This window comes from Equus przewalskii, chromosome 2, assembly GCF_037783145.1.
Source record: "Equus przewalskii isolate Varuska chromosome 2, EquPr2, whole genome shotgun sequence".
Classification (NCBI taxonomy): domain Eukaryota; kingdom Metazoa; phylum Chordata; class Mammalia; order Perissodactyla; family Equidae; genus Equus; species Equus przewalskii.
In genome coordinates this window covers 25,168,535-25,180,675 of record NC_091832.1, presented here as the reverse complement: position 1 = coordinate 25,180,675, position 12,141 = coordinate 25,168,535, and the positions used below count along the sequence as shown (strand labels likewise).

The following is a 12,141-nucleotide window of genomic DNA, read 5'->3' as shown; positions in this document are numbered from 1 at the left end:
CTCCTGCTCTGAACCTCCGGGGTCTGAAACTTGATTTTACAACCAAATATGCCCTGTGGGCGTTTGGGATGGGGACGGTATGGACACTCGTTCAAACAGACAGACAGAGGGAAGAAGAGGTCACCTGAGTCCCTGACAGCCTGGCACCCAGGGGCAAAGCCTTGGGCAGGCTGTTGGAGGCAGCAGTCTCCTCTCCCCAGAGCCTGACACTCCCATCAGTGAGCGCCGCCTGCGGCAGGGCGGGCTGGTGAGGCAGCAGCTCTGATCCCCACGGGGAAAGGACGGAGCACCCCGAGGACTCAGAGCTGGGGCGCCATGAGATGACGAGGCCCACCTTCTCCCTTTACAGTGGGGGACACAGAGGGCCAAGCCTCCCTCCCCAATTCCCTCTGCGTGAGCACCAGGCTCTGCGCCCAGAGCTCTCCCTGCAGGATCTCAGGCACCCTCACAAGAGTCCCAGGAGGGTGTGCTATTATTATTCTCACTTTACGGAAGAGAAGACCGAGGAACAGCAAGGCCGAGGCCACAGAGATTTAGCAGAACCTCTGCTCCAACGCGGGCCTTCTACTGTTTGAAAAGAGGACACGTCCCATGTCCTACCCCACGGTATTCAGATTCATAGAACCTGTGTTCTCATTCCAGGACATTCAAGAGTGTGAACCCTTTGCGAGCTCCTGCTCTGCATATTTTATCTCAAAGGAGCCTCCAACGACTCTCTGCGGTAGATTATTGTTATCCTGATTTAGGGAAATGTAGGTGCACGCTCAGAGAGGTTAACTGTCTTGCCCAAGGTCATCCAGCTACAAAGAGGCAGAGGTGGAACTAGAACGCAAGCCTGACCCCAAAGCCCAAGCTCCTCCCCGCTGACTTCCCTGCCTCTGGATTCACCAGCTGCTTGGAGGGGCAGGAGCCGGGAGACCAGGGCCACCCACTGAAATGGACACCCACAGGAGCAGCTCTTCTGAAACCTTGCTGCTCGCTGGTAGAGCGGGTGTCCCTGGGAGGCGTGCTCAGCTGCCCGAGGCTCGCCCTCAGTCTCTGAATCCCCATCCCGTTCTCCCTCCAGGTCAAGGGGGGAGACCGAGGGCACTGGGACCGGGCTGCCCCAGACCAAAGCCAGCTCCACCCGCCGTGGCCTGGAACTAGCTTTCAAAAACACATCCCTGGGCTCAGGCTGCTCTCCCATCACCCACTCGTCCCTGAAACTGGAGGAGGGAAGAGACTTCAGGGATCAGAGCTGACCGTCTCCGCTTGGTCCACATCTGACAATTGTTCTCCAATCTTTTTCCCTTGACCACTCATCTGAGGCCTAGACTGTATCTTCTGTTTCCTTGGTAACAAGTCACTTCATTCTTCTGAGCCTCAGTATGCCCATCAGTAAGGGAGATAAAAACCATACCTACCCCATAGAGTTGTTGTGAGGGCCGATAAGTCTTCAGTGCAGGTTACTTTCTTTCCTGGGTAAGTTCTTCTCAACCCACAATTCGGCTCCCTTAAACCCCACACAGGCCTCGGGGTGAGTAGAAACGGCCATGGGGGGTGGGGGTGGGGGGTGGGAGCATTTGAATAAGCAGCTCAGAAGATCTGGCATCTCGTAGCAACCCCTGAGGGCTGAGGAAGATTTACATTTCTCCATCTGCTTCCATATCCAGCATCCCCACAAGCCTACACAGGGAGCAATGAGGCAGGCAGTGTAGAACTGTGGAGTCCTCGATCTGGGTTTGAATCCTCATTCTGTCCCTACTATTTGTGCGGTCATGGACAAGGGACAAGTATATACCGTGCTCAGCACAGTGCCTGGCTCACAGCAGACACCGAACAAAAGGAAGTTGGTATTATTATTTCCCACCCAACCATACATTTTCCACATAAAGAAACTAACACTTGAAGAGTTTATGGGAATGACTCTGATCACTAAAATCTCTAATCCAGGTGGAGATGGGGGCTGAAGCGACTTGTCCAAACCTCAAGGCAAACAACAGCTAGCCACAGGGAACACTTCCCTGGGCCAGGCACTGGCTCGCGGAACCCCCAAACTGCCATAGGGTAGGAGCTGTTGTTCCAACTACTTTATAGGAAAGAGGAAGAGGCTCAGAGAGGGTAAGGGACTTTCTGGAAGTCACAAAGCAAGGCAGCAATATCTGTCTGACCCCAGAGGTACTGCTCCTAACCCCTGTGACGGATCTCAGACCTGCCACCATTTACGGGGTGCTCGTCTCAAAATCACCCACCCACCCACTCTTGCAAAAGAGCAGAACCAGGGTCATCCCCTGGCCCCCCTGGGGCCCCCACCTCCATTCCATCTTGCTCTGCTCACCTCATAACGGTCTTGAGGGCTGTTTGGCCTCAATCTGTCCATCTGTAACAGGGAGTTGGCCAGCCCTGTCTGAAGGGGTGCGAGGAACAAAAAGGGGCAGGGGCCAGGACAAGTTCGTGCTCCTGGCTCTGCAGCCTGGCCCAAGGACCTGAAGCACCCAGAGCGGAGTCAGCCCCTCCCCAGGAAGCCAGGAGCTGGCAGCCGCAGCTGCTTCAGCGTGCGGGCCTGCAGGAGCCACCCCCTCCGGCCCTCACCGTCGCTACCACTAATAACGACATCAATCAGGTTGACCAGGTTTCACACCATTACTCGGAGCTCAGCAGGAAGCTACATATTCCCCCTCACCCACCACCTTCCAGAAAACAAAGAGCTTTCCAGAAGGGATAAGAACGAAACCAATGTTTTTCTGAGTACCTACGATATGCGCGGCACCTGGCTAAGCCCTTTTTACAACTCTGCAAGGTGGCCTGACTCTTTCTCTTTGACGAAACAAGAAACTGGGGCTCAAAGGAGAGAATGCACGTGTCCAAGGTCACACAGAGCTGGGACAAGAACAACCACCGCAGTGATGTTTTACTGAGCGCTCCCTGGCTCAACCACCAGACACCGTGTGTGATCCTATTGAAATAGGATCGTTTTCCTTTTCAGATGAGGAAACTGAGGCTCAGAGCAATGAACAGACCTGTCCGAGGCCATCCATTGCTTACACTCGAGCAGCAGAGTGGCACAGGGCAGAGAGGGTGGCTCTCTGTCCAGGTTCTGTCACTGATCAGCTTAGTGATCACGGGCAAACCTCATTGCCTCTCCGAGCCTCAATTTCCTCATCTGGAAAAGGGGATAACAAAAACCTCTATCCCGTGGTGTGAAGTAACAATAAGAAGGATAAAACAGCTAACGTTTATTGATCGTTTAACACATCCTGGGCACTTTGCCAAGCACTTTACATATGCAAGCTCATTTGGTTAAACGAAGTAACGCACATAAAGTGCTCAGCACAGGACTCTGGAAACAAGAGGGATAATGACAATGATGAGGAAACTGATGATTCCCTTTGGTAGAGCTCCCTGGTTCATCCTCTTACACAAAGAACAGAGCTGCCTGTAAGGTTTCAGGAAGGAGGCAGACCAAGAAAGACAGGCAGGCTTTGGGCAGGGGAAGGAAAAGGGAAACAAACATAAAAATTAGGGAGTGACCAGCATTAGTAACATCAAGATGACACACCAACTAGGACCCGGGCAAGGACGGGACCCAAGAGGTTCTATGGAATGGAACCAGACCGAGACACACCGAAACCTCCAGGGCAGCCCAGACACCATCCCAGAGTCCCACAAGGGCAGAATGGCAGGACCTGAGAGATGCTGGCCAACGGTTCTTCCCATTTTACAGATGGAAAAGCCAAGGCTTGCAGGGGGAAAAAGACTTGCCCAAGTTCAGAGGACATCAGGGCAGAGCTGGGCTTGTCCAGGCCTCCTGTCTTTCAGCTCAGTGCCCAACTACCTGCTGCTTCCCACAAGGGAAGAGTGCAGGGGGGGCACCTGGATATGTGTGGGCCACAATTCCAGGAAGAGTGCCATGGTATACATTATGAAGATAATAACAATAAAAAGCTATAGTTTATTGAATACTCACACCGCCCAGCACAAGGCTAAGTTCATTGTATGCATTTAATCCTCACGACAACCCTAAGAATTGGGAACTGTTCATATTACCTCTATTTAGCAGATGACAAAACTGTGGCTCAGAGAGGGTAAGCAACTCACCTAAGAACACACAGCTAGGAAAGGAGAGCCAGGACTCGAACCTAGGTCTACCCTGTCGAACTCCAGAGCTTTAACTTCTCCCCTCCACTTGTCCACCTGCATGGTACAGCCCCCACCCGCGCCTCCCACCCTCCAGGACACCCTCACACCCTACTCCCTCACCCAAAGCAAGTCTACCCCAACCACAGAAGAGCAGTTAGAACTGGCTTGTTTTACTGTCATGATCAAACCCCATTCAAAAAGGAAAAATGACACAGTTCCTCTGCTAAAGTTTTCAGCTGAGAAACATTTAACATGCTCTTCCCTCTCTGCCTCTTTCCACTGGATGAGAAAACTGAGGCTCCCTTCGAACTGTGACAATGTCAGGCTGGTGGATTCCAGCATCAGGCGGCACATTACAGGCAGCAGGGGCTCCTGGGGGCTAGCCACAGCTGAAGGGACCCAGTCTGCAATCAGCCCAGACAGAGCCAAGAGACTAATTTTCAAGTCCCTTCTCCAAGCACCTCCCCAGTGATCTCATGTGACCCTCACAAGCGGCCCAAAGCCACCCAGCCTGGACGCAGGAGAATCAGAATGCCGCCAGGTGGTGTCTAACTGCAGAGCCCCCAGCTGGCGAAGCCCGCTAAGTGGAAGGGTGGGTTTAGCTGGGGAGAGCTATGGAGGCCGGCAAGCGGGAGGTGGGGACCTCCTCCACCACCTTCGTCTCTCTGTGGAGCAGGAAGCACCTCCCAAGGGACCCTCGAATTATCAGGGCCGGAAATACTTATTTTATCATTAAGAAGGCAACAGAGGATGCTAGTCAGCTGTCTAGCTTCAAAGACTGGCTCCTACCTGTAGAACTCTGAGCAAGTTACTTTCTAGGATCGTTATGAGGAAAATGAGTTAATACACGGAAAAGTGCTTTTGAGGCTGGCGGGTGGCGTAGCAGTTAAGTACACAGGCTCCACCTTGGCGGCCCGGGTTTCGCAGGTTCAGATCCCAGGCGTGGACCCATAGAGTGCTCATCAAGCCATGCTGCGGTGGCCTCCCACATACAAAATAGGGGAAGATTAGCACAGAAGTTGGCTCAGGGCCAATCTTCCTCACCCTCCAACCGCCCAAAAAAGTGTTTACAAGGGTACCTAGCACCTAGTAAGTGCTCTGTAAAGCTAAGCACTGTTATTATCATCCACAGAGAAGGAGCAGGGGGCAAATGGTTAGCAGCCCTTCCCTGTGGGCTTGGGACTGGCCGTAGAGAAAAGGAAACTTACCTTCATCTTCTGCTCTGTTTGATTATTTATTGATGTATTCACTTTTACAATACCTGTATATCACTTTTCTAACAAAAATGTCTTGGTTTAAAATTTAGAAATTAACAGAAAAAAAATCCTCTGAAAGTTTCAGCATTTCTTGGCATTTTCTGTTCCTCAAAGTAGATAAAGAAGGGTGTTTCCACTGCGAGCCAGGAGTTGCCAAGTAAGTGATTCATTCATTTATTTTATAAATATTAATGGAGAGCCAGGCACTGTTCCAGCTGCTGGGGGTTTAGCAGGGAGCAAAACAGATAATCTCTACCCTTCTGGAGTTGCCATCCTACCTGATCTTAGTTAGTCCCTTCTGAAGCCATCAAGGATGAGCAATTCAGATAGGCAGACCAAGGAGGCCCAGCGAGGGCAAGTCACTTGCCCTGTGTCCTACAGCTGGGCACAGGACTACCGTCTTCAAGCCCGGGCTGTTTCTACCACTGCCTGAGGGCAGGTGTTTGGATGGTAAGTTGGGGGCTGGTGTCCCCAAGAGGAGCGGAGATGGATGAGGAAGTCTGCAGTCCAGACTCAGAACTTCACCCTGCATGATCTACACACCTGTGGTGGAGGAGGGGCGACAGACGCAGGCGAGAGCAGAGACCCAGATCCCGTGAGGCTCAGGCTCCCCCCAGCTCACGCTCAGAGCTGAGTTCTGCCCATGCCCCTCTGCCGGGGGCAGAAGCACAGGTTCAAACCCCCCTCGTTGTTGGGCCTCAGCTCTAGGGGGAGCAGGAGACCCTGGCCTCTCCTTAACCGCCCTCCCAAGTGCACCTGCCAGGGCTTGACTTGAAGGACAGAGTTGGCCCCTTCAGCCCCCACATTCAATCCATGGGCCTCCCTGAGACAAGAACCTGAGTTCCCTAAGCTGGGCATAGTCTTGGTGCCCCCAGATGCTCCCATCCTCCTCAGGGCACCCAGGTACCCCGGCCCCCATCGGTACCAGCCCAGGCAGAGGAGCTGGTCTGCCTGTCCCCACCCCTGATGCTCTGGTGGAACTGATGATGGCCAGCCCCAAAGCACAGAGGGTGGTCCTTGTGACCCTCTCCACGGAGGTGGCTCTCCATTCTTGGGCCCTTCCAGTCAGGAGGGGGAAAGGAGGCAGAAACCGCACAAAGGAAGAGTGAACGGCTGTTGGAGTCTAAGATCCCAACACACACAGATGAACATGGACCAGAAATGGCCAGAGATCTAGAGATGTACCAAGGAGAAACCCGGGAGAGACACACACGGGAGCTGGGACTTTGTGAGAAAGACTCGCAGGGGCGGAGACCAGAGGCAGAACCCCGGAGGAAGCGAGACCCATGCAGACGAGCGATCTGGAGGGAAACACACGCAGGGACCTCAACGGACCCACAGAGCAGCCTCAGACACACCCCCAGCCCCGGCCAGCCTCGGTCCCACAGCGCACCCTCCAACAGGAGGCCACTCGTAGGGTGCGGGCCAGACGCGTGGAGCCCGAAGCGCGGGGCGGCGAGGGGACTCGCGCACAGGACGCACTCGGGGACCGGGGCGCGCCGGGCGACAAGCGCACACAAAGAGCCAGCCGGGCCAGCAGGAGCAGGCTCCGCCCGTCCGCTCCGCGACTCCAGACCACCCCAGCCCGAGCACTCGCACCAGACACACACACACACAGCGACACAACCCCACCCGCAAGCCCCGGGACGCGCCCCACCCCGGTCCGGCGCTCACCAGCTGCAGGCAGCAGAAGGCGACAAGCGTGCAGCGCCCGCTGCACTTGCCCATGGCTCCGGGGCTGCGCGGGCCGTCCGCCGCGGGGCCCCTCGAGCTCGGCGGCCGCCGCTCCTCCGCGCCCCGGGGGCGCCGCGTCCTCCCCGGGGGGCGCCCGGGCGGCGGGGCCGCGCGCCTAGGGCCGGGCCCGGGAGCGCCGGGGCCTCAGGGCCGGGGCCGGCCGCCCGCGCTCCGAGTCCATGGTGCGCCGGCCCGCGCCTCCTTTGTCTGGCCGGCCGGCCGCCGGGCGCGCCTCCTGCCCCGGGGCGGCGGGCGGGGAGCGCGCGGCGGGGAGCGCAGCACCGGGCGCGGCGCGGCGCAGAGCAGCACTGCCCAGCTGGGGCGGCCGCCCGGGCGCTCGGCGGCCACGGCTTCCCGGCCCCACCACGTGGCTCCGCCGCCGCCGCCGCCACCGAGAGGGAGGGAAGCAGGGGAGGGGCGGGGTGGGCGGGGCGGCCGCGGGAGCGGAGCGGAGGGGAGGGGAGGGGAAGGGAAGGGGGGAGTGGGGGAGAGGCAGGGAGTGAAGCGGGAAGAGTGCAGGCTTGGGGGCTGACAACCCTGGGTGAAACCTGGGCTTCACTGCCCACATGCTGTGTGACCTTGGGCAAATGCCGTCCCTCTCTGGGCCTCAGTTTTCTTAAAGTAGGGATCATACTGTCTGCTTCAGAGTTGTCACTGTTCTGTGACTGAAGCACTTAGGCCTGGGCCTGGCCTCCTAAGGGTGGTGGAGCGCTCCTCTGTCCACCCTCTGTCCACCCTGTCTCTAGGGCCTCCGGGTTCCAACCTTGGCCCTCTATTATCCACTCCCAGATCTGCTCCTCATCCCAGCCTCCCTCCTGAGTGCCTGGCCACATTTTCTTCCCTCTTTCCTTTTGCTGGCATTTATTGAGCCTCAACTGCTTACGCACCCTGGGGGCCCTGGGATCCAGAAATGAACCCTGCAGGTTTGTGCCAGAACCCATGGGGCTTCCCAGTCCAGGGAACAGACAGGCTCCCAGGGCCGCGAGGTGAGAAGAGTGATGGCAGAGGTCTGCCCAGGGGCTGCCACGGGAGGGAGTCAGAGAGGGCTGCCTCAGGGGCCGGCCCAATGGCTCAGCTGTTAAGTTCTGCTTCTCAGCGGCCTGGGGTTGACTGGTTCAGATCCTGGGTGTGGACATGGCACCGCTTGGCACACCATGCTGTGGCAGGTGTCCCACACATAAATTAGAGGAAGATGGGCATGGATGTTAGCTCAGGGCCAGTCTTCCTCAGCAAAAAGAGGAGGGTTGGCAGCAGTTAACTCAGGGCTAATCTTCCTCAAAACAAAACAAAAAAACAAAGAAGAAAGGGCTGCCTCCCCAAAGCATCAAACTCCCAAACACACCCCAACTCCGCTCAGTCATCCCTGCGCCACCCCTACTTCCTATATGCATTTTGATCCCTTCACTCAGGTGGGAATCCCTGGGTCATTCTCCCGGCTTCCCTCCCCACTCTGACCTGTCATTACATGTTGTAAACTACCTTTCATTTGGTACCTATGAAATACCTACTATGTGCCGGGCTTGCCATTGGGAACAAGAGGATGAACTCGAAACAATCTGCCTTCACTCAGAGAACAGTCTCGTGAGGAACTGTCTTTAAAACAAGAAAACATACAAATAAATACACAATGATATATTCTGATGAGGGCCTTAAAGAATAATAGAGTAAAAGAGAGGATAAGGATACACAATTAGATTTGGAGACTAGGAAAGGCCTGCTTGAGGAAATGACATTGATACCAAGAGGATAACAGGAGGGAAGGAGAGGCAGAGGAGTGGGGAAGTGTTCGGGCAGAAGAAACAGAATGTTTCTTCTTCTTCTTCTTTTTTTTTTTTTTTTTTGAGGAAGAGTAGCCCTGAGCTAACGTCTCCCGCCAATCCTCTTCTTTTTGCTGAGGAAGACTGGCCCTGAGCTAACATCCGTGCCCATTTTCCTCTATTTTATATGTGGGACACCTGCCACACCATGGCTTGCCAAGCGGTGCCATGTCCCCACCGGGGATCTGAACCAGTGAACCCCGGGTTGCCGAAGCAGAACACGTGCACTTAACCGCTGTGCCACTGGGCCGGCCCCAGAAACAGAATGTTTCGTATTCTTTCCCTCCCTCCCACTCTCACCAACCTCTTGACTCAGAAGGCAGTATGATATAGATTAAGACCCTTGGTTTGGACCCAAACTGTTCCTGTCCCAGCACCGTCGCTCGTGCGCTGCTTCCATAATAAGCACTCAAGTACGTTATCATCTCCTCTGAGGAGTGGTCACCTCATTTGTGGGGCCCAACGCAAAGTGAAAGTTCGAGGCTCCTTGCTAAGAAATCAAGAATTTCACGCTGCTGACACAGCAGAGCACTAGACCAGGCACAGGGAGGGCCCCGTGTGACTGACTGCGGAGGCTGCGTGCCCCTGAAGCCGGCCGTGTCTTCTCCCCGCACTGCTGAAGTGCTCTCTTCACTAGTCTCCCTGCTCCACCCCTTCCTCAGCACGCCACCTGGGGCTCCAAAAACACACAGGATGTTCCTCGCTGATTTCACAGAGCTGACACTACATGTGCTGAGGTTTCCGCTGGGAATAAGCTGAGATAACAGGGGGACCTTTTCTCAGCCATGCTCGGTGAGTGACAGCTGTGTCCAACAAGCGTCCATGACTAGACAGGCCTTCAGGAGTCTGAGAAGTCCCTGAAATAATACGGGAAGCTTCATGTGAGCAGATGGGCCTTCTTCTCGGGAGAGGGTCCATCGCTTTCATCAGATTCTCCAACGAGTCCATCTCCCACCAGAGAACAAGAACCAGCATCACAAAGGCTCAGGCCAGATGGAACAGCTCTGTAATAGGTCCTCTCTGGGGCCTCTCGCAGACAGCGCCTCTGCCACTGCCCTCTGTGACGCTAACCATACAATTCAGTAATAATGACAATGATAGCTACCATTTATTGAGTGCTCACTCTGAGCCAGGCACTTGACATACATTTCATTTAATCCTTATTATAGTAACAGTGGATTCCACTGGGGCGGTGACCAGCCCTTGCCAGGCTCTTGGCTGTATCACATCATGCCTACGGCTCCCTGTCCCAAGGCCTGGCTGACTCACTCTTGAGTCTGTCCCATGGGACCAGGGACGGCCTGTCCGTCTGTCTCAGCAGAACTAGCTCCTGGCCCTGAGCGTTTCATTTGGTCCGAGTCTTGCCCTGATGGATCCACGCATGCACCATGCCATCTCACTTCCATGCTTTGACACGTTGTTTTTTCTGTCTAGGAGGCATCTCCCATCCAAATTCTTAGCCTGGAGAACTCCTATTCAAAGTTCAAATCTCAGTTCAGCTGTCGCTTCCTCCTGGAGGCCTTCCTTAACACTTGCCACCTGAGGGAGGTGCCCCTCCTTTGGGCTCACGTGTCGCCTGTGCCACCTCCAGGATAGCTTTTGCTGGGATTTGCTGTACTTGTCTGATTTTGTTGGTTTCCTCCAATAGACTGTGAACTCTGTGAGGACAGCGACTGTGTCATCAATTATCTTTATATTCCACAGGGCTTGGGTCATGTCAGGAGGCAGCAAATAAGTGGTGAATGAATGATATTCCTGGCCTTGGGCCCCAGCATCCCTTGTGCCCTCTTTACCTCCTGGAAGTCCAGGATTCTAAGGAGGAAGGCAGTCTCATTGTAGGAACAGATAGAAACATCTTTGGCAAGCAGCTGGGGGTGGGGTCAGGAGCTGGGGATGACATCGGGAGGGGCTTGTAGTAGTCAACGTGAAGAATGATGAACCCTTGGACCAGGGAAAGATTGTGGGGAAACTGAAGTAGGCTTCAAACATAAAGGACACAGATGATTCAGAACATACCCACGCTTCCTGAGCACAAGGCGGAAGCATGGTCAGCCCTCAAGAGAGGCACCGCAGGGGCTGCTGCACTGATGAGATTCATGGGGTGTTAAGAAGTTCTTCCCTTGCGCTAAACCAAGCTAGTCAGAGAGCCTGAATCTTCCATCACAGTCCCTCTGTGGGTGAAAACACTGAAGCCATCTGAGAAAGTCCACTCATAGGAGAGCTGACACATTAAAGCTATTATTTCTCCTCCTTCCACGTTCGAGGACCGCACGCGCTCACTGATTAGTTTCTGGGGTGTTTTCTGACACCAACCAATTCTCCAGCACCACCTGGTTGTCCAACAATTCAATTCGATTCTGACACTAACTCCCTGGAGTGGGCGCACACCCCCAGCCTAAGGGTTCCGTCCCACAAGGCTGCCTCCACTTCAGACACCAGTTGCAAGTCTGCAGTCCCCTTTACTTCTCACCGACCCGCTGTAACTCGGGGGTTCCCACGACCTCCTCCTCAGGTTCGATAATTTGCTTGTGAACAGCTCACAGAACGCAGGGAGGTACTTCACTTAACTTTACTGGTTTATTATAAAGGATACAAACGACCAGCCGGGTGAAGAGGTACATGTGGCAAGGTCTGGAAGGGTCCTGGGCGCTTCTGACCCCGTGGAGTTGAGGAGCGCCACTATCCCAGCAGGTTCGCCAACCCTGAAGCTGCTCTGGATCTCACTGTTCAAGAGGTTTTTTTTTTTAAAGATTGGCACCTGAGCTAACATCTGTTGCCAATCTTTTTTGAAGAAGAAGAAGATTAGCCCTGAGCCAACATCTGCCACCCATCCTCCTCTTTTTGCTAAGAAGACTGGCCCTGAGCTAACATCCGTGCCCATCTTCCTCTACTCTATATGTGGGACATCTGCCACAGCGTGGTTTGACAAGCGGTGCATAGGCCCACACCCGGGATCTGAACCGGTGAACACCGGGCTGCTGAAGCAGAATGTGCAAACTTAACCACTGCACCACCAGGCCAGCCCCCTTTCTTCTTCTTCTTCTCCTCAAAGCCCCCCAGTACATAGTTGTATATTCTAGTTGCAGGTCCTTCTAGTTGTGGCATGTGGGACGCCACCTCAGCATGGCCTGATGATTGGTGCCATGTCTGTGTCCAGGGTCCGAACCAGCGAAACCCTGGGCCACCGAAGTGGAGGGAGAGAACTTAAAACCACT

At 54.7% G+C, this 12,141-nt stretch overlaps 1 protein-coding gene across 1 annotated transcript in view; it reads right to left on the bottom strand.

Moving 5' to 3' along the window:
* NKAIN1 (sodium/potassium transporting ATPase interacting 1) overlaps positions 1–7,199 on the bottom strand; it is a 41,552-nt gene extending 34,353 nt beyond the window's left edge. The window contains exon 1 of the mRNA XM_070596196.1: positions 7,050–7,199. Within this exon, the coding sequence (XP_070452297.1) occupies positions 7,050–7,103 (54 nt within the window). The 5' untranslated portion in view covers positions 7,104–7,199. The remainder of the gene's footprint in view (positions 1–7,049) is intronic.
* Between the last annotated feature and the right edge of the window lie 4,942 nt (positions 7,200–12,141).